A 25,232-nucleotide genomic window follows, 5' to 3' on the forward strand; every position below is an offset into this window, starting at 1 on the left:
CGACGTTTCGTTGTATATTTCACCTCCCTGAAGAAGGTGAAATATACACCGAAACGTCGGAAAATAGCTGCAATAACGTTTTAGCTGCTTTATAAGACTGAAAGAGCCCATAATAATCAAACAAAACAAAGGATTTATCGAAGAAATTCCCAAAGGAATTGGCGAAGAAATCCCGAAGGAATTCCCAAAGAAATTTGCGGAGGAATTCCCGAAAAAAAATCTCTGAGGGATTCCCGAATCCCTCCTAGAATTCCTTTGAGAATTCCTTCGGGAATTCCTTTGGGAATTCCTTTGGGAATTTCTTCAGGAATTCCTTTGGGAATTCCTTTGGGAATTCCTTTGGGAAATCCTTCAGGAATTCCTTTGGGAATTCCTTTGGGAATTCCTTTGGGAATTCCTTCGATAATTCCTTTGGGAATTCCTTCGGTAATTCCTTTGGAAATTTCTTCGGGAATTCCTTGGGAAATTTCTTTGGGAATTCATTCGGGAACTCCTTTTGGAATTCCTTTGGGAATTCCTTAAGGAATTTCTTTTGAAATTCGTTCGGGAGTTCTTTTGGGAGTTACTTTGGGAGTTTCTTCTGGAGTTCCTTCGGTAATTCCTTCGGGAATTCCTCTGAGAATTCCTTTGGAAATTCTCCAGGAATTTCTCCGGGAATTCCTCCAGAGATTTCTCCGGGACTTCGTCTAGGAATTTCTTCGGGAATTCCTCCGGAAGTTCTTCCAGGCAGGAATTTTTCCGAAATTAATCCAGGAATTCTTCCTGGAATAACTCCGGAAGGAATTCCCGAAGGGCTGCGGATGGAATTCTTGGAGAGTTTCTGGAAAGAATTTTTGGAGTGTTTTTAAGAGAAAATCCTGGAGGGTTTCAGGAAGTAATTCTCGGAGGGTTTGCGGAGGGAATTCCCGTAGGAAATCCGGTAAGAATTATTGAAGGAATCCTGAGATGAATTCCGGGAAAAAACCCAGGAGGAATTACTGAAGATATTCCCGGAAAAATTCGCTGAGGAATTCTTGTATAAATTCCTGGTGGAAATTGCGGAGGATTTTCCTGAAGAACTCTTGGACAGATTTCCAGAAGAATTCCAAGAGAAGTTTCCAGAGCAATTGAGGGGGAAGTCCTGGAGGAATTCTATTAGGTATTCCTGGAAAAATTTCTAAGGGAATTCATAGAGGATTTTTTTGATATTTCCATGGGAATTGCTGGAGGAATTTCCGAAGGAGTTCCTGGAGGTATTCTCAGAGGAAATCGTGGAGGAAGTTCGTGGAAGAATTCACGGAAGGAAATCCCGAAATATTTCCGGAAGAAACTCTCAAAAGGTTTCTGAAAGGAAATTTTGGAGGGGTTCCGGAAGGAATTCCTGGATGAATTTCCAGAGAAATTCGTGGAGGATTTTTTCAAAGAACTCCCGGAAGGAATTCTTGAAGGGTTTTCGGAAGTGATTCTCGGAGGATTTCTGGAAGAAATACTCGGAGGGCTTCCGGAAGGAATTCCTGGAGGAATTCTCTGAGGTATTCTTGAAGGAATTCCCTGATGTATTTCTGGAGGAATTCCTGAAAAAATTTTTGGAAGAAATACTGGAAGAATTTCCGGTTGAATTTTCAGAGGAATGTCCAAAGCAATTCTGGAGGAATTTCCATACGATTTTTTTGAGTAATTTTCAAAGGAATTCCCGGAGAAAATAGTGGCAGGCAACACAGTTCAAGGAGAAATTTTCAGTCGCTGAGTTGACCGAAACTTTTTCGGTTTCCAGTTTTTAATCTATTTTGTGGCCAAGAATGAATTGGAACGAAAATATGCCGTTCATCACAAACTGCATCCAAAACTCGAATTGTTTTTTTTTTTTTCAGGAACTACACCAACTATGTGAAGTCCAATCCTTTCCCGTTGCGAGACGACGTTCTCCTCCCACCGCTTTTGTATAATTTCGTCTAGCTTCGAACCCATCAAATGTATGAACATCACACCCCAACCGTTGGTCTTCTCTCCAAGTTGATCCAAAGGTTTTGTGTTAGGCTCAATGCAATCGTTGAGATCGTGCAACGCAACATCTGATTTCCTATTTAGCCTCTGATATTCGAGAAGCGAGTTCATGAGTCGAAACGAGTAACCAAACCTGGGGACTCATTGCGCATCTCTTTTCGACAGCTCTTTCGTCTGATAGTTTGCATGGTTTGCTCGTTGCGAGTCGAGGTGCGCAATGTCACCCCAGAACCAAACCCTCCCTAGCAACCCTATAGTTAGCATCGCTCATAGAATGAGAATCCACCAACTTCATCACATAGACTTTGGAAGAAGCTCGCAAATAGTGATTTTTTAAAATATTACTCAAGTCTGCCGAAGACTCGATTAGGAAGTCAATCCGCAGCTTGCACATTTGAGATGTTGTAATTAGGTTATGTATTTTGTGTTGCATGCTGTCTCGCTAACTTATTCGACAACCCATCCCTTACCGAGTAATATTTTTTCTCGAATTCCATTTACAATTGATGTAGTTCCTTTAAGTTGACTTAGTTGTCCTATAAGCCTTCGATGTAGTCCATTACCTACTCGAATTCTGTCCATTTCTACTCGAGCTTTTCTATGCGTGACCTGCTGATGATCGAATTGAACGGTGCTATTCAGATACTGCTCGTCACAAGAAAGTAGGTACAGAAGTGAACGTATTGCTCTGAAATTCCAACAAGAGACCACCTTCCCACCAATGAAAGGGTGTCTGAACATAGACTCACCTATTCAACCTTTTATTAAGGCCACACGCCAAACGTATCCGCTGTCAAAATCTCCAACTCAAAGGGGCCGATCCGTCCGATTAATGCCACTATGTATCCTTAGTGAAACCACGTTGGCTACGTCCAAAGATCGTCACGATCTTGATGACGATTGGGTCCGCATAATAAGGTGTACGTCCGATGTTCCAATGGCGTTTCGGCGTCGATTCGTAGATCACCATCCTGGTCACGGCACCAATGTTGTGACTTAGTTCTATCTGTGCGGACGTTGTTCTGCTCGCGAGTGACTAGTAGTGAACTTTGCGCATTCGGCCGATCCGTAGGGGAAGGAGGGGCAATATGCCCTAGCTAAGCATAGACTGCTTTTATGCCTTAGCTATAACGATTTTCATGGGTGTTTAAGTGAATACCTGAAAGTCGTTTTAACCCGGGGGGGCGTTCTAGGGCCTCTTCCCCTAACGCATTCGGACGGTCGATTCAGCATTTTGGTTGGAAAAGGCGCACGGAAGGAAGCGCACGGTACTTTTTCTGAAGCAGTTACAGCGCGCTGTAATTAGATAGTAAAGGAGACGCGTGGTAGCTTCTTTTTTGCGCGGTACGATAGTGATTTGTGCGGTAGTAAAATGACGAACTTTATCCAGAAGTGCAAAGGAGGCGCACGGTGCCTTACGAATCGCCAGGAAGCGGTTGGTGCGAAAGTGACTTGCTTGAAGGAAGTAAGGAAAGGTTCCCACAAACACACGCGACACGACAGTCGCGACGCTTGGCGACTGTGATTCTGTTGCCGTTGGTATGGAAACGTAAATGGAACATTGCCTGCAGCGACTCAACGATAGAATCGCGGCGATTTGTTATCGTTCTTGATCGTTCCCTTGAACCTTTTTGGGAAGTGAGAAGGAGGTGCACGGTACCTCTTGATTCGGCGCGTGATGTCGTGCGCAAGTCGTGGAAGTAACCTGTACGGTGGGAATGATACGAAATCTAATGCGGCGAAAGTGCACAGTGCGCTTGATTAACAGGCTTGTGCGGTAGCAGAAAAGCGAACCCCTCCATCTGTTCGGTTGAACCCGCCAGTACGATTGGCAAAGTTTCTTAAAACAGTTTTTCGATGCTTTTGGCCCTTATTCATTTCGCGAATTCCGGGAAAACGAATTGCCAATTAAAGTTGGCAACACGCGCGGCACGCGATGAAATTGGCCGATGACCACCCTTACCGGTTAGGGGACCCAAGGGTCCCCAGTGACACCGGAACATCGAGTCGGCTCAATGAAGAGTTCACCGGCAGACATCTGTCGTTTTTCATGGAAATGAACGTAGCCGCTGGCCCATTTCAAGTCCTGCGAATGTAAGGCAAGGGTGGCCCATTTTCTCAGAACCCATTCATACTACGTCAATTCATTGAAAGCTACCTTGGCAGCCCCATCGATGGGACTTTCATGGAAAATGATGGCGCTAGCAACGCTCTGAGAGTTCGCAGCCGCAACCACTTCTTACGGTTGCTGAAAATGGAGAAGCTGAACGATGGAACGCTAATTGAAGTCATCAAGCACCCGGTCCTGAACTCGGCTAAGTACGGGTGTCGACTCAAATTTGAGAATAAATTTCCCTGACTTTCCAGACCATTCCTCGAAAAATTCCAGGTATGAAAAATGTTTTTTTTTTTATCATTTTCTATAAGTGTATAAAAATCTCTGCATGTGTGAATCCTTGGAAGTCCATATGACTTCCTGAGCTACTGGAAGTCTAATCACTTCTAGAAATAGAACATTAAGGATTCGTGGAATATCGATAGGTAATTCAAGTCGTTTGCAAAGATTTAAGTAAATGCGCAGAACTCCTGAAAGATTTTCAAAATTCACATCGTTCCAAAATTAGCTGCAATTAATGTAATAAGTTTTTTGGTGCCCTCGTCCACCATTTGGAATTCTCACGGACTCCCTGGAGACCTCCAAGAACGGACTTCTTCAAATCGTTGAAGTTTTTATTATCTTTGTGGAAAATTGTATGTAATCTTGTATCTTTTGACACGACTTTTAAACTCTTTCTAAACAATCGTGAAAGCTGAGGGGAGTAATTTTATCGTTTTCAGTTGTTGTTTTTTTTAAATGGTCTTGGAGTTCCAGCATTGTTTTATTTATAGAAAGTTTAACTACTATCAACTAGATGTGAGACAACTGCAACAAGCAATAAAACATAATAAGGAACATCTAATACTGTTTTGAAGAACTCGTAAAAATATGTTTGAAGATTCCTTGGTATATTTTTTATATGAATCCCTTCACGAAGACATTTAGTTAAAATTTGAGTAAACACCATACAATATACAAAATTTTTGGAGCGGAGCCTTTGAAAAAAAAAACGACTAAACATCCATCGAGGAGCTCCAGGATAAAACCAATCGAGACAGCTTTTTTAAATCCCATGGGATTTTTTTTGATTGTACGACAATTCCCCGAAAACCAATTCCCCGAATGCAATTTTCCCGAATGCAATTTCCCCGAATGTAACAATTCCCCGAATGCAATTTCCCCGAATGTAACAATTCTCCGAATGTAACATTTCCCCGAATGTAACAAATCCCCGAAAATAAAGTAGTTTTTGCAAACACATAATTGTCATAAACTATCGACGCCCGAACAGAGCAGCGTTTGTTCCAGAGTGTCTCTTTGGAGATGCCGAACATGACCAAATCTTTCGATAGTATTGTATGCCCTTGATCTTCCTTACTGTTAAATTATATATCTTATTGTTAAATTATAAAGATATTATAATAAAGTGTTTTCCTATTCATTTTTTTTCTAAAATATTCGAACATAGGCTGAATTTATTTGGTGGAGCGGAATCGCAAACAGAAATTCCGTTTGAAAGCACAATGGTAAAAATTTGTGAAATCAAACTCCTGTCCTATGTAAGGTCTATCTCTTCTTAAGAAGTCACTGTAATCGTGGATATGAATCCTTAAAAAAATAATGCGTATGCCCGGAATAGGGCAATGGTGAATGTGATCCCTTCTTTAAAAGTAGTACATCTACTCGGAATAACGCAATGGATTAATTTGATCTCTACTTTGAAAGCAGATGTTTTCTCCAGAATAATGAAGTGAATGTTATTCCTTCTTTAAAAATCTGTATCCACCTGGTCTATGGAAACGGTAGATGTGATCAATTCATTAAAGTTAGACGTTAGCTTGAAATAAGCCAAAGTAGAATGAAATTACCTTTTCAGAAGTAGGAATTTGCCTGCAATAAGGTTATGATAAATGTAGTCTCTTCCTTTGATGTAGACGAGTTTGGCTGGAATAGATATAATATATGAGATCGCATCTAGCAATAAATATCAATTATATAAACCGAAAAAAATTATGTGTTCATTCAAAAAGGCAATATCTCCTCCATTGTCCTTATCCTTGTCCTCGTCTACGCACACGTGATCATTTAAGGAAGGCATTATCTCCTTCCTTCGCTTTACTCCAGGCAAACGTGTACAATTGAAGAAGGGTCTATCTACCCTCTTTGTCTTATATCGGGCAAACGTGTTCATTTTAAGAAGGCATTATAACTCGTCTTCCTCTAATACCGGGCGAAGCGATTATTAAAAAAACATTATCCCTTTCCTTCGCCTTATACCGGAAGACGCAGTAATTTTCTTCCTGTATCTCTATCCTTCTTCCTTATTTTTCCATTCATTCTTCCTACATCTCACTTCGTATTTCACTCTTTCTCGCTCCTCACATAACACTTCTTGCGTCATTTTCTTCACTTCTCACTACTTACTCCATACTTTTCACTTCTTACTATGTACAGTCAAACCCTCATGAGTCAATATTGAAGGGACCATCGACTCATGGAAATATCGAGATGTGGAATAGGAAATCCTTGGGAAGCTGTTTAAAGGGACCATCAGAGTAGCCCAGAAAATATGTTTTAATATGGCATAATTTGCTTCCATGAGTCGATATCGAGTCATGGAACATCGACTCATGGAGGTTTGACTGTACTTACTTACTGTACTTACTTCTCATTTCTTACTTTTCACTTCTCACTTCTCACTACTCACTACTCACCACTCACTTCTCACACCTCGCTTCTCACTTCTCACATCTCACTTCTCATATCTCGCTTCTGACATCTCACTTTTCACTTCTCACTTCTCATTTCTCACTTCTCATTACTCACTTCTTATTACGCTCTTCTCACTTCACGTCTCACTTTTCACTACTCACTACTAATTCGCACTTCTTACTTCTTACTCGGCCCAATGACGGTTTGGCATACAGTAAAACCTCCATGAGTCGATGTTCCATGACTCGATATCGACTCATGGAAGCAAATTATGCCATATTAAAATATATTTCCTGGGTTACTTATATGGTCCCTTCAATCGGCTTCCAAAGGATTTTCTATTCCATATCTGAGATTTCCATGAGTCGACGATCCCTTCTACATCGACTCATGGAGGTTTGACTGTAATTGTCTTCGGCCCAATGTCCCAGCATCTTTTTTACAATTTTTAAGCGAGTCGTCCCATGACTCTCACTTTGTTGCAACTCAAAAGTATGTCAGAAACCAATTATGCGACTTTATGTTAAACGACGCAGATTCCTTTTTCAGTTTTAGTTTCATCTGCACTGTGGAAACAATTCGGGGAAATGTTACATTCGGGGAAATGTTACATTCGGGGAAATGTTGCATTCGGGGAATTGTTACATTCGGGGAAATGTTACGTTCGGGGAATTGTTATTCGGGGAAATTGCATTCGGGGAATTGGTTTTCGGGGAATTGTCGTACAATCATTTTTTTTTATGTTTCAGTGAGAATTCTGAAGTAATTTCTGGACAAAATTCTCGAAGATCAACCTGAATATTTCCTGATGAAATTGTTTTATAATCATCTAAAGCAGCGAATGTAATACTGAAACATTACCATTGACAACAACATTATCCTCCTCTTCCATCCGAGCATGATTATGCAGTATCGAGTAACGTTCAATTGAGACCATCGCCACCTACGTACATGAGTTAGACCATATGATGCGTTTATCTACTATTATTCTCTCTACAGAGAGATTCAAACAGCCATCCAAAGCATGAAATCGAATAAAGCCCCTGGGGTCGACCGCATATCGGCCGAGATGCTCAAAGCTGACCCCATGACATCCGCTCAACTACTGCATCGTTTATTTCGTAATATCTGGGACACCGCAACTTTCCCGGACGACTGGATGCAAGGTATCTTAGTGAAGGTGCCCAAAAAGGGTGACCTGACTGTATGCGATAACTGGCGAGGCATTATGTTGCTGTGTGCCGTTCTCAAAGTTCTGTGCAAAATTATCCTAGCCCGGATTCAGGAGAAGATCGATGCGACTCTCCGGCGGCAGCAAGCCGGATTCCGTGCCGGAAGATCCTGTGTGGACCATATTGTCAAGCTCCGCATCATTTTGGAGCAGGTCAACGAATTCCAAGAGTCCCTTTACTTGGTATTCATTGACTACGAAAAAGCTATTTAATTTAATTTCTTTATTAAAGAGGCTTGCAGCCCTAGGCTGGCTCACCTCTGACGAAAAAGCTTTCGGCCGTCTTAATCACGCGAATATGTGGGGCGCCCTGAGACGCAAGGGGGTTCCTGAAAAAAAATCATCGGCCTCATCGAAGCACAGTACGAGGCCTTTTCGTGTACAGTGCTGCAAAATGGGGTCCTGTCCGACCCTATCCGGGTCGTAGCTGGTGTGAGGCAAGGATGTATTCTATCACTGTTACTGTTCCTCATCGTAATCGATGAGATTCTGGTAGATGCGATTGACCGTGAACCAAACCGCGGGCTGTTATGGCAGCCTATAACCATGGAGCACCTAAACGACTTCGAATTGGCGGATGACGTTGCACTACTCGCGCAACGGCGCTCTGATATGCAGAGTAAGCTCAACGACCTTGCCGATCGCTCCTCCTCGGCAGGTTTAGTCATCAACGTCAACAAAACCAAATCGTTGGATGTAAACACGGTGACTCCTTCCAGTTTCACAGTAGCCGGGCAACCAGTGGAGAATGTTGAAAGCTTCCAATATCTTGGTAGCCAAATGGCATCAGATGGCGGTACCAAGATCGACATAGGCGCACGGATCAAGAAAGCAAGGGCTGCCTGAAATATCTGGAAAAACAGGCAGATAAGTGAACGCACCAAAATACGAATTTTCAACTCTAACGTGAAATCTATGCTGTTATACGCTAGCGAAACATGGTGTGTATCAGTGGAGAACACTCAACGGCTGCAGGTGTTCATTAACAGATGCCTGCGGTATATAATTCGGGCCTGGTGGCCTCACAACTGGATCTCAAACAACGAGCTCCATCGTCGTTGTCACCAGAGGCCGATAACAACAGAAATTCAGGATCGGAAGTGGGGCTGGGTCGGCCACACTCTACGTAGGGGCGGAAACGAAATCTGTGAACAAGTATTAGACTGGAACCCAGCGGAACATCGCAGCAGAGGTAGACCCAGAGGCTCATGGCGGCGAAGCCTCAATAAAGAAATAAAAGAAGTCGACCGAAATCTAACCTGGCAACAGGTTAAAGCGATAGCCGGGCATCGCTCAGGATGGAGATCTTTCAAGTCGGCCCTTTGCACCACCGGAGGTGTACAGGATCCATAAATAAATAAAATAAATTCTCTCTACATGACCACCTAAGGACGTGAGAATCGATTTTAGAAGCCCATCATCAAATGGAAGTTCACGTAATGCTTTTAAACCTATCCCCGCCCATGGTGTCTGTGAATCATATAGATAATGATAATGCACTTTGCACCTTCTAACCTTCATCGTATTGTTTCAACAACAAAAAGTAATATTAGGCACATCTTTATGGTTTCATTAGACTGCAAATTTAATCAATTTTGAGTACAAATAGTTGAACTATTGAAAACAATCGGTTGAATATTGATTTACAATCAATTTTTTTTTTCGTTTTCCACCAATTTTATCTATGCCGAATAACTTTTGTTCTAGCATTTTTTTCAAAGATGATTCCTTCCTATTGAAATCTTCAAAAAATGTTTCGGGCGGAAATAGGGTTAAAACATTACCTACATAATTTTGTTTGGAGATGATGCTGATGCAGTGGAGGGCCAACACAGGTCCACAGAGTTACAATTCGGCGTTTTCTTTCAACCAACTTGCAAATATTCAGTTATTGGTTGTAGATTAAACATGTTTGATGATTGCTTGTTGAACAGTTCTGAACTATGGGCCATAACTCAAACTCTACTAATAAGGAAACTGCAAAAAAAATCAAAACGACTCCGGCACAAAACCACTCAAACTAAATAATCTAAAATATGAAGGGGGGCTTAAAAAGACTATTTGGATCAGGTCTCAACAGTGACCATTTGAGCAACACGACTATGGAACCTCTGTTATTTCTTCAAGATTAATAGAAGCAAACTCGATTACCATGGGGAACATTAAAAGGGCCCGGAGTAGACTTTTAGTCTAAAGACTGCCAACGGCCACACAAAAAATAAGCTTTATAACTTCATAGTGGAGGTGGTTGTCGACTGTAGCTGCCTCTGAGTATTGTTTATCGGCTATGCAGTCTGATGATCAGATAAACCGCAATAATAATTCTGATCCAACGTTTCAGTACCTTTATTATTCGTTATAAATGGATTAGAATTGGCTCAGAGTTTTATTGCCATAAGTGTCCTTGGTTTAGTATATTGCTCGAATTAAAAAAAAATCACTATAAATTTCAATTTCGTGAAGGTGAACATTTTATGATCTGCACCCACCACCATATTGACCCTGACAGATACCGTAGTCCCAGATCACATCTACTTTGGTTGGACGAGATTACGGACAAGAAACTACTATGCTATCGCTGTTGGGAGCTTGTGCACACGAGCAAGCGGTGTCCCATTTCTGTTCAGCTGTGTGGCAACTACTCAAAAAACCACCAAGCCAACTTGATGAGCCTTGACAAGGCGTCGAACGCCCCAGCTACTTGTCATAAATGCCCTGACCAAGCTTATAGCGAATTTTGCAAGAGCAACTCCCACCCAACGTCCAGCAGAAAGTGTCCGACGTATGTGAAAAAACAGTAATACAACGCATCCGTGTCGACCAAGGTGTACGCCCGAGCTCGGTGAGGAGACTTCAAGATTCGGTCGGGCACAAGCCAAGGAGGCTCCTATACCAAGGTAATCTCCAGCAAAAAGGACCAGGAGATCGAAGATCTGATGAAGAACATCAGAAGACTGGAGTAGGAAAACCGCAGAGGAAGAAACGATTACGCAAAGATCCAAGGATTCTTTGGAAATGGCACCAGGATACAATTAGAACGGAACCATCAAGGAGCTCATCCAGAAGATCGCCACCCTCCCTAAATCGGTATCCAAGCTGCAAGAAAACTTTAAAGTTAAAGACCAGGGAATCAATATTCGAGCAACGCCTAACAATATATACTCTTGTCATACTCTTTGTCATCAACAGAGTTTGTTACTGACAAACGCACCTGGCGACAAACCTTTATCAGAACCCGAACACAATATGACAAGAATCATTTGCCTTGCATGCTCTGATATTTCCCAAAATACGATGCTAATTTTGTAATCACTGTTCGATTCTCGAATATTTTCATAAAACCAGAAACAGTGATAGCATAAAACCGAAAATTGATCTAGAAATAATGCAAAATAACGGGATGAAAAGTTAGCAACAAGATTGTCTTCTTTTTTGTTACTGACAATTTTTTTCGGATCTTTGTCATTATTATCTCTGACAAAAACAAAGCTTTATCGTTGGTTCTCTTTTGTCGCTTGTTTCGCATGCGCATTAAAACAAATGATTCCCTTTAACAAGTCTTTAACAAGTCATTGAGAAGCTATGGGAAACAATTCGGACCGGCGTTTCTCCAAAGAGCTAATTACGAAGCAGGCAAGCAAAAAGATTGACAAGGACAAAAAGTACACGGAGAGCAGACATTTTCGCGGACACATCCGACATGGACATAAGCCCGCGCCAACACCGAAGCGTGGTCGTGCAGTAACCGATTTCGGCGATAGCTATCGTTCCTAAAAGGCTGCACCAAACCGAAGTGAGAAGGGAGACGCAATGCTGAGAAGAAGGATACCGAGTAAGTGATTTAATAAGGCCAGTCAAACTTTCATAACAAGTATGTTCCTAGAATAAGACTTCCTAACGATCCCCTTATACAGAACACATAACACCAGCAACTACACAAGAAATGCGATGGCTGGTCTTCACATAAGTGCACCAGTCGCTCTAACCACAGAACACAAACCCATCAGCACACACACCGCAATAAACATCCAAAAGAACCTTATTGCTGTTCCTCGAAAAACCAATCAACATCGCATCGATCTCAGCTCCAACACAAGATCTCACCTCAGGTTCAGCAATAGCGGTGTTTTGCCCCATTAGGACCCACGTCTACCTCCTCAATTCTCTATAATAACCTCTACAAGCTTCGGTACAGCAGACACACCAAAATTCTCCCAGGACCATCCAGACATCATCCGTTCTTCCAAGGATCCATAGCCTCCACCCATGGTGAAGTAAGAAGTTCCTCTGATGAGGCTCTGAGGGAGAGCACTCTTCTTTCCAACATGGTTTCTGCCTTGAATCTCTTTTCTGCCCCGTCTCCTCCCGCATCTCCTACAGTTGTGGGTTCTAGACCCCCAACCCTAAACAGCATGTCATCACCAATTACACTCTCAATCAACGCAACGTAGTTGCACAACGAGATCCAACTTAGGTGGCCGATGGATCTCGAACTTCAGTCGTCTTACGGGTAGTCTTCAGATATCTTCCACAAAGCTCACCCGGATCCTTCCACTGCGATCCACTCTCTTCAGGTCCCCCCGGTGATGATGACGACCTCAACCAAGCGTTTTCATTGGAGGCTTAGCAAGAGCAGGCGGAAGTCCGTGGAACCGGATAATGTGGGCTACCCCATGCTGAAGCACCTGCCAGCCGACGGCAGAACGATTTTACTAGAATGCATCAGCAGAGAATGTTGGTCTGGCACACTTCCTATAGGGTGGAAAACAGTTTAGTGGTTCCCATACCCAAAAACCAAGGCTGCCCTAACCTGTGGAATGGCCAAGGTGTATGGAGTGGCTGTCAAAAAGAACGTTATAGGCTTCATAAAGTGTACCGGCCGTCTCGACTACAGGCAGCATGCCTTCCGTTCGAGCCTTGGTACAAGTACCTCGGGCAGATTCTGGAGGAAGCGAAGAATAAAAGGCACCACATCGAATAAGCCGCGTTGAATCTCTCCATGGCCTATAGCCGTATCTGGACGCCCGGAGTGCTGATAAAAACTGAAACGCAGGGGGATTACCGGAAACATGCTTCAGTGCAGTATGTTATAAACTTCCAACGGGAAAATATAAAAGTCGACCAGAAGAAAGCTGCAGCCAGCCGTTGGAGACGTGGCGAGATGGACCATGTCTACCGGCTATCAGTTGTCGCCTGAAAACAAGACACATGCTTATAGCCTCGCACTCAAACCGCACTATCCCTCGCACTCTGATATGGGTCCCGGGACACTCCGACATCTGTGCAACGAGCATGCAGACAGTAGCAGTCAGGAAAATTGTGAATAAATTTTGTATATAGTAAGTATTGTATATTGTAAGAACTTTCATCTTTCAATCGTCAATAAAATGTACATAATTGTCCCTTGACGTAGGCAAACCAGCACTATCAGATCAATTAGCCAAGCTCGCCAAGGTCGAGACCATTTGTATTTCGGATAAGGTGGGAGAGGGAAAGCAGCACAACTTTCGTATCAATTATCCATCGTGCCAATAAGGTCATGATCGTACACGAAGGGGGAATGACGTGTTTCCGGTTGTGTCCCAGCCCACCATCCTTGATCTCGATTATTTCGTCCGTGATCAGCCAATGTGTTATAAGTGTCCGCGTTTGCTAATAATTATTTCAATTGTTCGAAAGTATGTGTTACTGTGACTTTAAATGTTATTAGTTAATTAACAACGATGGAACGATAAGTTCGACCAACAGTACAGACAGATTCTGGAAGAGAAGGACGCAATGCGGGCCGACGCACTCCAGCAAGAGATCCGGCTGAACGTGGAAAGCTACAGACGGAAACGGAGACAGCAGACCCGCATTTTCAGGAGAAGAACAAAAAAGCGTTGACCTCGAATTCATGTCCCTTGTCCACCAGTTTTTGAAAGTTGCTGATATTAAACTGTAATAATTGTCCACCCATCATCTTGTTTATCGAACCCAATCACGAATGTCTTCCTCTTGTTGTCTATTTCAATATCTGTCGATACCCCTTTCGTATGTCTTCCTCTCGTTGTTGTCCCCAAAGAAAATGTTTATTTGTTTCGTTACAGATATAAAACATCGTTAAAAAAAAGGTCAAAATCAGCATCAGTATTACTTAAGCACCCTGTAGATATTGGATGAGATACATGAATAAAATAAACAAAACTGAACAATTCAAAATTTAATCTAATGAAAACCCCGTTAAAAGAGAAAACCATTCTTTTACAACGATGCTATTCTCCGGCATGCATAAATTCGGTGACAACAGTAGGTCGAACGGTCTTTCCGCTTTCCCTTTCCACACACACAGTATCGGCAATAGGTCGAACGCATCTTCCCTTTCGCTTCCCTTACAGAGAAAAAAGGTATAAAGCGAAGGTGCTTCGCACCGCAGCTCATTCAGTGATCGGAAGCCGTGACGGACGGTCGCTCTTTTGGTTGGCTTTCCCACACGGTAGCGGCAATAGGTCGGACGGACCTTCCTCTCCTGCTTCCCCTTACAGAGGAAACGGTATAAAAGCGGAGGTGCTTCGCACCGCAGATCATTCACTGATCAGAAGCCGTGACGGACGGTCACACTTTTGGTTGGCTTTCCCACATACGGTAGCGGCAATAGGTCGGACGGACCCCTTTCGGAGGAAAAGGTATTAAAGCCAGGTGCTTCGCACTACGGCTCATTCTGTGATCGGACGTCGTGACGGACGGTCACACTCTTGGTTGGCTTCCCGCAGACGGTAGTGGCAGAAGGTCGGACGGACCTTTCCCTTTCGGAGGAAGAGGAATAAAGCAGTGGTGCTTCGCACCACGGCTCTGTTTGGAGGAAGAAGGTACGGGTGAATCTTTAATTGGAGCACGGCTCCCTTTCAGAGGAAAAGAGGAAAAGGTAATTGCACCACGGCTCCCCGTTTGGAGGAATAGTTCGGCTGGTTCTTACGCTGAACATCGTGACGGACGGTCATACTTTTGGTTGACAGTAGGTCGGACGGGCCTACCCTCTCACCAGTAGGTCGGACGGGCCTTGTCTCTTCCTAGTGGGTCGGGCGGGCCTTCTATTCCTAATAGGTCGGACGGGCCTACTCTCTTCCCAATAGGTCGGACGGGCCTACCCTCTCCACAGTAGGTCGGACGGGCCTACTCTTTATATTATCATGGAAGACAGGTCACAGCGGAATGCTTTACCGCCGCGACCACCAATGGCAACAGAAGATTTCGACAATGGCGCATCCGGTAGCAGAACCTTGGTGCCTCCCAATCGGTAGGTGTTATTTTGAAACATATAATTTAAGTAAATGGAACTGTAGTCGAGACAGTACTCCTTCTAAGCGATGAGCTCTGGTAGTCGAGACAGAGTGTTCATGCTTATGATTTTGATAGTTCTCTGATGGACGAGACAGAGTTACTAAAGTTTCCTTCTTTTGGCAGGAAATTAAAAAGCAAAGTAACAAAGAAAATGCTTTTGGAGCAGCTTGCAGCCCTAAAAACCGAATTGGCAATAGCGAGATCTGAAAAAGAATGTGGTTCAGAAGCTTCCACCATAGAAAACGACGCGGTTGACTTCAGATCTAGTGAACCCTTTGGTTCTAATAAACCCATACCTACAGAGAATGAATCGATCATGGCCACGATGAATAACATGTCTCTTGGATCATTGAACATTCCTGAATGTAAGCCATCGGAGGGCGAATACGACATAGATAAGAAGGCGTACGAGCATTGGAAAGAAATTTTAATGGCTTCCTTCAACCTGGTTCGTGCGACTGACGAGCGCGCAAAAATGGATATTTTCCGTATTAAGGCTGGTTCCAAACTACTGGAGATAATGCAGGGAACAACTTCTAACCCAGAAATGCCTGATGAGAGCACATATCCATTCTCCAATGCCGTTGCTCGCTTGAATCAATATTTTGGATCGAGGACATACTTAATCGGGCAGCGTGGAAAGCTAATGAACACTGGACAGCGTGAAGGTGAATCCAACGTGGCATTTGTGAGACGCGTTGCAGCAGCTGCAAAGCTTTGTGGCTATAAAACTGAAGAGGAGATGGAAGCTGTAGTACGTACGATAGTGAAGGGTACCTCTGATAGTCGAGTTCGCGTGCTTGCCCACAGGAACTGGGTTAATCAGGGCGATATGAATAGCCTGATCGAAATGGTGCGTGATCGTGAGATGGAATTATTCAATGAGGAGGAATACCAAAAACTGAATCGTCAGAAAACCGCGGTCATCGCTGCTGTAACGCAATCCTCGGATATAAGACCGCAGTTTCGCCGTGGTACTGGTTCCAGATTCAGAGGTAATCAACGAGGTAGAGGAACATTCCGACGAGGGCAGGCTGGCTTGGAAGGATCATCTCGGCGCTCCTGCTGGAGGTGCGCAAGTATTTACCACGATCCTTCAAGATGCCCGAATCTGGACAAAGTGTGCCACAATTGCAAGCGTCGTGGACATCTAGCACGTATGTGCTCAACACAGCCGCAAATCAGAGCAGGGCTAAAACGTCAACTAAACGAACCTACTGATGAAGATACGAGACCGAAGATTGCAGCAATTACTCAAAACGGTGAGGAGGACGAGGAGGATAAAAAGGTACACGATAATGGTGGTGTTGAATAAGCTAAATTGAGCTACTTTATCTGACTATTTTCTATATTTTGAATCTTAATTGAAATAAATGATTTGTTTTGAATTAAAAAAATATATGGTTAATAAAGTTAAAAAAAAAATATATATATATATTTGCTTAGTCGAAAGCTGTTACCGAATAAGCCAACAATAAGCTCACTGACGCGTCTTAGTTTTTTTAAATACTAAAATCCCCGGATGTGAGACTATGCATGAAGTACCCAAAGGCGGAACACACAGGTAAATTGCCGACTATCTGTGTATTCCGTCTTCAGAGTGTAAACGACTAACGCTACCGCAGCCCTGATCCAGCGGGCGAACTGGAGACGTCAGAGAGATATCCGGGGCGAGGAAAAAGAGGAGAAGGGGAGGAAAACGAAAAGGCGGAAGAGAACGAGGCTTTTTGGGTTTGACCGTTGAAGAGGAAGGACGTTTTTTGGAAAAAGGAGTAAGGAAAGTTTCCCCGGGAATCGCGGCTCCTAGTGCAACCCAAAAGAGAAGTTTGACGGCAAGTGTCCTCAGCGAAAAAACGTTGGTGTTCCCGGTAATCGCGAGTTAGCTTTGTGCTGCGAAGACGCCGTGCCCATTCGCGTGGTTTTCAGCCTGTGCCTACGGCACCGAGTGCCCTAGGGAACCGACGACCAGTGCGATCACTCCAACGGGAGGAGAACCAGCCCACAAACCGTGGCCTCTCGCTTCCGCGGCTCTATGCCATCGTCCTTTCGGTTGGCGCTGCGAAAACCACAATCTGTTCCTTGCGGGGTAAACGCCAATCCCCTTTGCCGGCGGTAACACGCGCTCACCCACACGAAAACCTCCAAGCAACCCGTTTCGACCCCAGGAACCTAGTACTCTCCAAGGTCCCATTTTTCTCGGTTGGGGCGGTGACGGTAGGTGGTCGAGAACTGGCGCAGTGACAATCCTTGGTCATTCTCTCGGCTAGAGACAGCAAAACTCACCCCGAGTGACCAACACACCCACGACCACGTGTCCATCTGGCTGGTCACGTTCAACGCGACGGAATATCATCGGCCCTCCTCTTGGCCTACGACTGGAAGGTCACGGTCGAGCAAGACGTCGGAAAACCGCCACACGACGTCGCCGGATAGGACACATCGTTCCTGGCTAGGACCTTACGCAAGCTACCAAGTTCTACAGTCAAGCCGATCGGGTGCAGACCAGAACCTTCGTGGAACGGAATGCCTGAACCAGCGGAACCCAAACCCCCTCGCCCGGCGAGCACCTGTCAAGAAATGTAAGTCATGAGATCTCCTCCAAACTACAAACGGCCGCAACGAAACTAACTATGAACTAACATTAACCTAAGCAAATGAAAACAAACAAATAAAAAAACAGTAAAATGTATTTCTCTTGGTAATTTCATTTATTAAACTACTAGCCTTGACGTGCATGAGATTTTCTGGCTCTTTGTGGTTGTCCGCTTCAGTGACGTTGATCGTGTGCCCCCTAAGCAGGTGTAGTAGTCCGACCCTGAGATAAACGTTTGGACGTCCGCTCCACGGGCGTAAGGACGCTACAGGAGTTTCTTACAATTGGCGATCCACGTAAACAAAAAATATTCTTCAATATTTTTTACACCTGCTTGGGGAGAGCCACGAAAGGTCGTTGGTTTTTCGTGGAATCTCTTAGTGACGTCAGCGAAGTGGTTGTCTGGGTTTGGCCAAGGTTTGTTTGATCCGTTGCATCGCTCTTGCCGGTCCGAGTCGTCCACAGAGAATACTTGAAATATTTTGAATTGCTTCGGGTTTTATAGGTTAATATTATTATATTATTGTACATATTTTTCTTATATTTCTCACTATTATATTCTATTGCGATACATTGAATTGAACTTTATTAGGCTTAATTACTTAGACTAGGAATATTTTGCATTGGTACTATTTCATTGAATTTGTTAAAAAAATACGGAATTAGAAATGGCTGAAGGTGTTCAGAAAGTTGGATTCTGCGAAGAAGATTTGAAAAAAAAATTCCAGGATATTCGGGTCGACCATCTTAATGAAGATGAACTCGACTATGAGCTCGAAATACGCGATATCGTGTTTAGTCAGGATGAGTCGATGACCAGGAAAAGGCGGGCATTGAGGGAAAGACTTAAGCAAGAGAAAGCAGAAGAGACTAATGAAGAGTATACCTTGAGACGGGAGCCGAAAAATGAAATTCAAGCTTGCAAGGAGAAGCTTCAGGTGGTAGAGAACACGGTGGAAGGCTCAGCAAGGGATCTTCCACCCAGATGTCAGTCTGCGCTGCTGCATCTGGGGAACCGGATTAGGTTGATTAGGAGGTATGTAGGGGCCGATGACCAATTACAGCTCAACGAACTGATGGGCAAAGTGTTGTTAATTCTCGGGAAATTTTGTTATAATAAAAATCCAGAGGATTCCATCGGGTTGAACAGATTGTTTAATGAATCGGTTCCAACCTCGGATGACCAGGTACAAACTAGTAATGCGTCGATCGATGAAGACATTTTCGGGTCCTTAAGAAGATTAGGATTGATGGGGTCTGGAAATCCACAAAATAGCGATGAAGTAAGAGAATGTTTGTTAAAGTTGGAGCATGAACTGTATCAACTACGGAAATTCAAAGACACTCACTCGGATAAAAACAATGATACGGCTAATTCTGAAACTCCTCAGCAAATCAATTATACCGGGACCATACCGAAAACTTCGGTGATAGGAACTGCAGAGTCCGCGGGTCAACGACGGCTCACTAATCCGGTTCAGACACAAAATTCACAGGCGTGGGCTGGGCCAACAATTAGGTCGGGGATCGAAACATGTTCTGCGGAACTTTCCCAGGGCGGGTAATTGGATGCAAGCAGAAGGTTCAGAGCGTATGGCTAGAACGTCAACTTGTTATCCTGCAATTAATACTTTCACGAGTCCGACTTTAGTAAATACGGTTCCGCGAATGGCTTCCTCTATCAGCACGAGCACGACATGTAAGGTGCCTGCGAGTGCGTCGTCTTATCGCTCAGATCCACCTATAGAGTCGTGGTTTCCCTTGCTTACGACATCGGAAAGCTCGCAGCAGGCATCCTCATTTGCTTGTCAGCAGGAAGAAAGATGGAAGATTGCTCCATATGTCCAAAGGAGTACACTCCATCACTGTTCACTTCGTGGCGCAATCCAGGATCAGTGGGTCTTCCGAATGCCAATCTTAACGCAAACTTGGTTGAAAGCAGACCAATTTGGTCGCACAACCTCCTTCAAGAACTACAGTGGAAACCGTTTCGCGCCATGGAGTTCCAAGCGGAGACGGTTTCCAGTCGGAAATGGGGTTTCCAGCATCGCTGGGTGTTGGAAGTACGCCGGACTTCCCACGAGCCCTGAATGATCCGCAACAAAGACCATATGGTAGGAAATCTCTACCAGTGTCTAAATGGAAGGTCGAAAAGTACGCTGGTACCGACCAAGGACTCAGACTGAACGAGTTCTTACACTTAGTGTATCAGTTGGCCTTATCGGAAAATGTAACGGAACCGGAACTTTTTGATTCTGCATTCCACCTCTTTACGGGCCCTGCCCTTAGTTGGTATATGTCAATGAGGTCGGCTGGCAGACTGGTCAACTGGGCTCACCTGGTTACGGAACTGCGCAAGACTTTTGCTCATCCGGAACTGGATTCCTTGTTCAGGCGAAAATATACCAGCGAAGACAGCAAAAGAAATGAAACGTTCCAGGACTTCTACTTCGAGATGGAAAGTATGTTTCGTTCCATGATTAGCCCTATGACCGAAGGTGAAAAGCTGGACGTTTTAAGGCGAAACTTGCGAACGGACTACAAAAAGGCCTTGCTTTGGAAACCACTCACAAATATCACTGAACTACAGGAGGCAGGGCACATGATCGATGCCTCAAACTTCTCCCTCTTTGCGAAAGTATTTGGCTCAGAGAAATCGACGAATGTAGTATCAGTCGGAAAATCTAACCGAGATGATTCGGAAAGAAATTCTAATCGAACGTCAAATTTTAAACCTCAGGAGAAGTTTTACCCCAAGAGCAAAGACGTAAAGCCCAGTTTATCTACCAAGGATAACCATAACAAAAACGAACCCAAAATCCCACTTTTAAATCCCAAACCCGTAGGGCATGAGCCCGCTGGAGAGGGAGGATCGAAACCTTCTCGTACCCTGGAATATTTGGTAGATGGCTTTACGCCTCCACGTAGACACGAATGCCTGAATTGCCGTCAATCAAATCATTCCCTGGAGCAATGCCGAACGTATAAAGGGGGCATGATTTGCTTGGTGTGCGGCTTCAAGGGCTTTGAAACACAAAATTGTCCCTACTGTAAAAAAAACGGGCTTCAGGCGATCGAAAACCGCCGATCGTCGTGCCCACCGTCTCACGCGTAAACTCTTTCCAAAAAGGAGTTACCCCTTCTGAATTGTGGGAACCTGTTTCGGAAGAGGCTTACGGCCTGGATGCTAAAGAATCTTTAAATATTACATTATCCCAACACAACGACAACCGACCTTACGCATCGATCAAAATCTATGGCTTACCTTCCAAGGGTCTGTTAGACTCGGGCAGGCTTGGCATTGGTCATGACATTCACTTGTATACTTAGTTTTGGCTTTAACCAAGTGTCGTTGTTGAACGCGATGTTAGCAACCATGAATCAATAACGTACAGAACACCGTCGCGAGCAAGGAACCCTAGGCAACCAATGTGAAAAATTTATTTGTTTGACCATCATTCGATCAGACCTTCGTGTGCTTGACCGTCATTCACTGGTGATCTCAACTGGTTTATCATTATATATTGCTGGTGAGTATTTCAAACCAGAATGTCTATTAGCTACATTTATACAGCAATTTAATTTTAATTTGATTAGATACTATGGACAGATGTGAAGAAAATAAACGGAATGGCAAGCGCACTTATGCTGCAATAGCTTGGGGTTTTATCCAGAAGGAGGAGAATAGGTTCAAGTGCAGGATAGACATTTACGGGACTTGCCACTACTCTCAGGAAACATACGACGTTGGAAATTTTATACGACATTTCCGGACCGTGCATCCAGAAGCTGCGTTTAAGAATGGTCTTACCAAAGAATTGGAACCAGTATCGAAGAAGCGGATAATAGCAAAACGGCTGGTTGCAATCGACGCTCAACAGTACATCGGAGGTTGCCTGAAGTTGACCACTGATCACCACCTACCTTTGCGATGCTTTGAATGGGAAGGTCTGAAGATGTTGCTTGATCCAATTTCAGAAGCCCTGGGCGTATGTGTGAATCGAAGAAATATAAAAACATTATTGGCCACAGGATCAGCTGGATTGAAAAATACCATTAAAGCAGAAATGGCGGGGATTTTGTTCTGCTTACGAATCGACTCTGCCTCTCTCCATGGTCGCCACATTCTAGGAATCGACGCTCAGTTCTCGATAGGAAATGAAATAGTGACACGTACGTTAGGTAAACTCAAATTTTTCAAATCTGTTTTGTATTTTTGTGTAAATTTATAATAAATTCTTCAAAAGGAATGATTGAAGTGAAATCCAGTCAAACCGCAATTTTTTTGAAAACTAAGGTGCTCGAAGTGTTGAAGCGATACGATCTATCCTTGGAACAAGTATTGTCAATAACGTCGGATAACGGTAAGAACATGATTGCCGCCGGAAAACAGCTCCAACTTTTATATGCCCAAACGGCGATGAAAGATATGTTTGATCATGGAGAGCAATCAGAAGAATTTGATGAAAAAGAGGAGGAACTTCTCGAAAATATAACGCAAGAGTTGAGTGAGCAGTTCAACATAATACGGTGCTCGGTCCATACACTCCAATTAGCTATAAATGACGTTGTTTCAAACACGGATGTCAATATAAAGAAAATAACCGAAATCGCAAAACAGATGAAAAAAATCAAATACAAATATTTTGTTGATCTCAATGGAGCCACTTACCCACCTCTCTGGAGTCCGACAAGATGGAGTGGAAAATTTAAGCTAATTGGCAGTTTCACGAAGCAGGAGGCCATTTTTAGAACGATGGGTGAACAATTTCCTGAATTAGGTATTTTCTGGTCTGTAATATGATGACATCAACAGCTTATCAATATTAACTCATTTCTTATAGCACTTAACGAAGAAGATTGGCAGTTTTGTCATGAATTTACAGCTGCATTCCGTCCTTTGCATATTATGACAAAACGATTGCAACAGAATAATCAGGCTTTTCCGGAGTTTTATATGCAATGGGTTCTTGCAATCCGAGATCTGCGAATTATGCAAGATAATAGATTCGCAAGACCACTGATTGATGCCCTCAACCAACGACTTGTGAGTCTCAAAGACAATATGATTTTCAAAGCTTCTCTGTACTTAGATCCAAGGTTTACATACATGAACTCTACGTTTTTTACTCCAGATGAGAAGGAAGAAGTTCAGGTAATGCGGTTTGAATTGTACTCATTCTAGCAGTAATAAAAAGGATATTATTTCAGAATTACATAATGTGCGTGTGGAAGCGGATTGAAAAACTGAGGTCAAAAGAAGACTCTGCCACTACCGTTCAAACACAAAGCTTAAATACTTCCAATGATATTGACAATTATTTGACTGAAATGTTTGGAGGATCAAGCTCGTATATGGACATATCTCAAGACCCTAGCTCCAAAATCAGACAGCAACTCAAAATGCTGGAGGTTGAGCCGCGAAAATTGCACGATTATGATACCTGGAGTCATTGGTTGCTGAAGAAATCAACGCATCCAGAATTGACGATAGTGGCGTTAGCTATTTTAGCTACACCTTCTAACCAGGTTTCGGTTGAACGGGCATTTAGTGCATTAGGCTTGGTGCTATCTGATTTGAGAACAGGACTTGCTGATGAGACTTTGGAAGATATTTTATTACTAAAGCTCAATGCGGACCTTTTTAAAAAAATCTTTCCATCGTTGTACGATTGGGGAAATTTGAGAAGTAATGCGCTATGATTTTGAACCACTAAGCTAAGTTTATTCCTATTCTTCACATTATTAAGTTATGAATAATAATAATAAAACAATGAGCAGTTTTATTTAAAATTTAATTTTATTGAACTAAGAAAACCAATGTACATTTCCCACAAACTTGTAAATCAGTTAAGGATGCATGTGTCAAATAAATTAATTGCCATTAATTTTCTATCTGAAAACTTTGTTCACTTCATTTACATGTGTATTTTTTATCAGTTTGGGATTTTTGTAATAAATTTTAAAACTCTTTATGAAAACTAATGCTTTAAGAGAAATTATATAGAAACTTTAAATTAGAATGATTTATGAGAACACTTATCATAAATCATTCTAATTTATGCCCTCCTTATGCCCTATTTATGGGGCCCTCCTTAGCCGTGCGGTAAGACGCGCGGCTACAAAGCAAGACCATGCTGAGGGTGTCTGGGTTCGATTCCCGGTGCCGGTCTAGGCAATTTTCGGATTGGAAATTGTCTCGACTTCCCTGGGCATAAAAGTATCATCGTGTTAGCCTCATGATATACGAATGCAAAATGGTAACCTGGCTTAGAAACCTCGCAGTTAATAACTGTGGAAGTGCTTAATGAACACTAAGCTGCGAGGTGGCTCTGTCCCAGTGTGGGGATGTAATGCCAATAAGAAGAAGAAGAAGATGAGAACACTTATCGTGGTGATTTTTTATTATTTACTCTGAAAGAGTTCCGGATCCTGTTTTGGGCAAAATCCTGGAGGAAAGTTGAAGGTTTTTTAGAAACTTATGAAATTTCAATGGGAGTTTCTGGTTCCTAGTGAAACGGATTTTCTAAAAGTACATTTTTTAAAGAGCCGCGCACGCTAAATTTGTTATTATTTTCACTAACCGCGAAAACCCCGGGAATTTTGGAATCATTATTGGAATCTTAAAAATAAACTTGAATGATTACAATTTTCTACTAAATTGTTCATCTTTTTGTTCACAGAACAAAGTACTATGGGGAAAACGATCCCATTTGTAATAATAAAACTAATATGAAACAAAATGTTGGTAGCGCCAATGACCCTCACGACAACCACTTGAGCATTGATGAGGTTCAAATTTTCAAAAACATCAATATAAATATCTATGGTAACCAACGGTCGTCGAATAATTCGATTTCATAAATAGCATTGCTTTCGATGTGACGGGGTGAGCGATAAACAGTTTGTTTTGTTTTCTTGACAACGCCTTTAGGTGATTCAAACAGCCTGTTGTGATTGTATGAGACTGAATAGGAACTAAATGTCTATGCTATTCGACGACGACCATAGACGGTAACCAAAACCAAGCCTGGACTCGGGTAGTCAACTGACTATTATAAGCGAAGAAATTTATAAAAAATTACCAGGTGCTAAACTTCAAATACTGAACCGGCCTACCAAAATTCATTCGGCGAATGGGTCGGAATTGAACATACTAGGGCAACTGTTCATTCCTTTTAATTTTCAAGGAAAGCTCAAAATAATCCCAACTATAGTGGTACGCCATCTTACCGTGGATTGTATCTTGGGAATGGATTTCTGGCGCAAGTTTCGGCTATGGCCGGCCTTTCAAA

At 43.0% G+C, this 25,232-nt stretch overlaps 4 protein-coding genes across 8 annotated transcripts in view; all 4 read left to right on the plus strand.

The window, feature by feature from the left end:
* The window catches only part of LOC134224766 (pyrokinin-1 receptor), a 680,810-nt gene that overhangs the window by 634,239 nt on the left and 21,339 nt on the right, over nucleotides 1-25,232 (plus strand). The window lies entirely within an intron of this gene.
* On the plus strand, nucleotides 14,835-16,769 carry LOC134219948 (uncharacterized). Its single transcript, XM_062698852.1, has 2 exons — nucleotides 14,835-15,300; nucleotides 15,468-16,769. Exons 1-2 carry the CDS (start codon nucleotides 15,194-15,196, stop codon nucleotides 16,657-16,659), a joined length of 1,299 nt encoding a protein of 432 aa, XP_062554836.1. The 5' UTR covers nucleotides 14,835-15,193; the 3' UTR covers nucleotides 16,660-16,769.
* On the plus strand, nucleotides 21,375-22,562 carry LOC134227958 (uncharacterized). Its single transcript, XM_062709674.1, has 4 exons — nucleotides 21,375-21,467; nucleotides 21,535-22,119; nucleotides 22,185-22,467; nucleotides 22,559-22,562. The coding sequence occupies exons 2-4, from the start codon at nucleotides 21,540-21,542 to the stop codon at nucleotides 22,560-22,562; spliced, it is 867 nt and encodes a 288-aa protein (XP_062565658.1). The 5' UTR covers nucleotides 21,375-21,467; nucleotides 21,535-21,539.
* On the plus strand, nucleotides 22,716-23,764 carry LOC134221205 (uncharacterized). Its single transcript, XM_062700393.1, has 2 exons — nucleotides 22,716-23,092; nucleotides 23,149-23,764. The coding sequence occupies exons 1-2, from the start codon at nucleotides 22,847-22,849 to the stop codon at nucleotides 23,638-23,640; spliced, it is 738 nt and encodes a 245-aa protein (XP_062556377.1). The 5' UTR covers nucleotides 22,716-22,846; the 3' UTR covers nucleotides 23,641-23,764.

This window comes from Armigeres subalbatus, chromosome 3, assembly GCF_024139115.2.
Source record: "Armigeres subalbatus isolate Guangzhou_Male chromosome 3, GZ_Asu_2, whole genome shotgun sequence".
NCBI classification, from domain to species: domain Eukaryota; kingdom Metazoa; phylum Arthropoda; class Insecta; order Diptera; family Culicidae; genus Armigeres; species Armigeres subalbatus.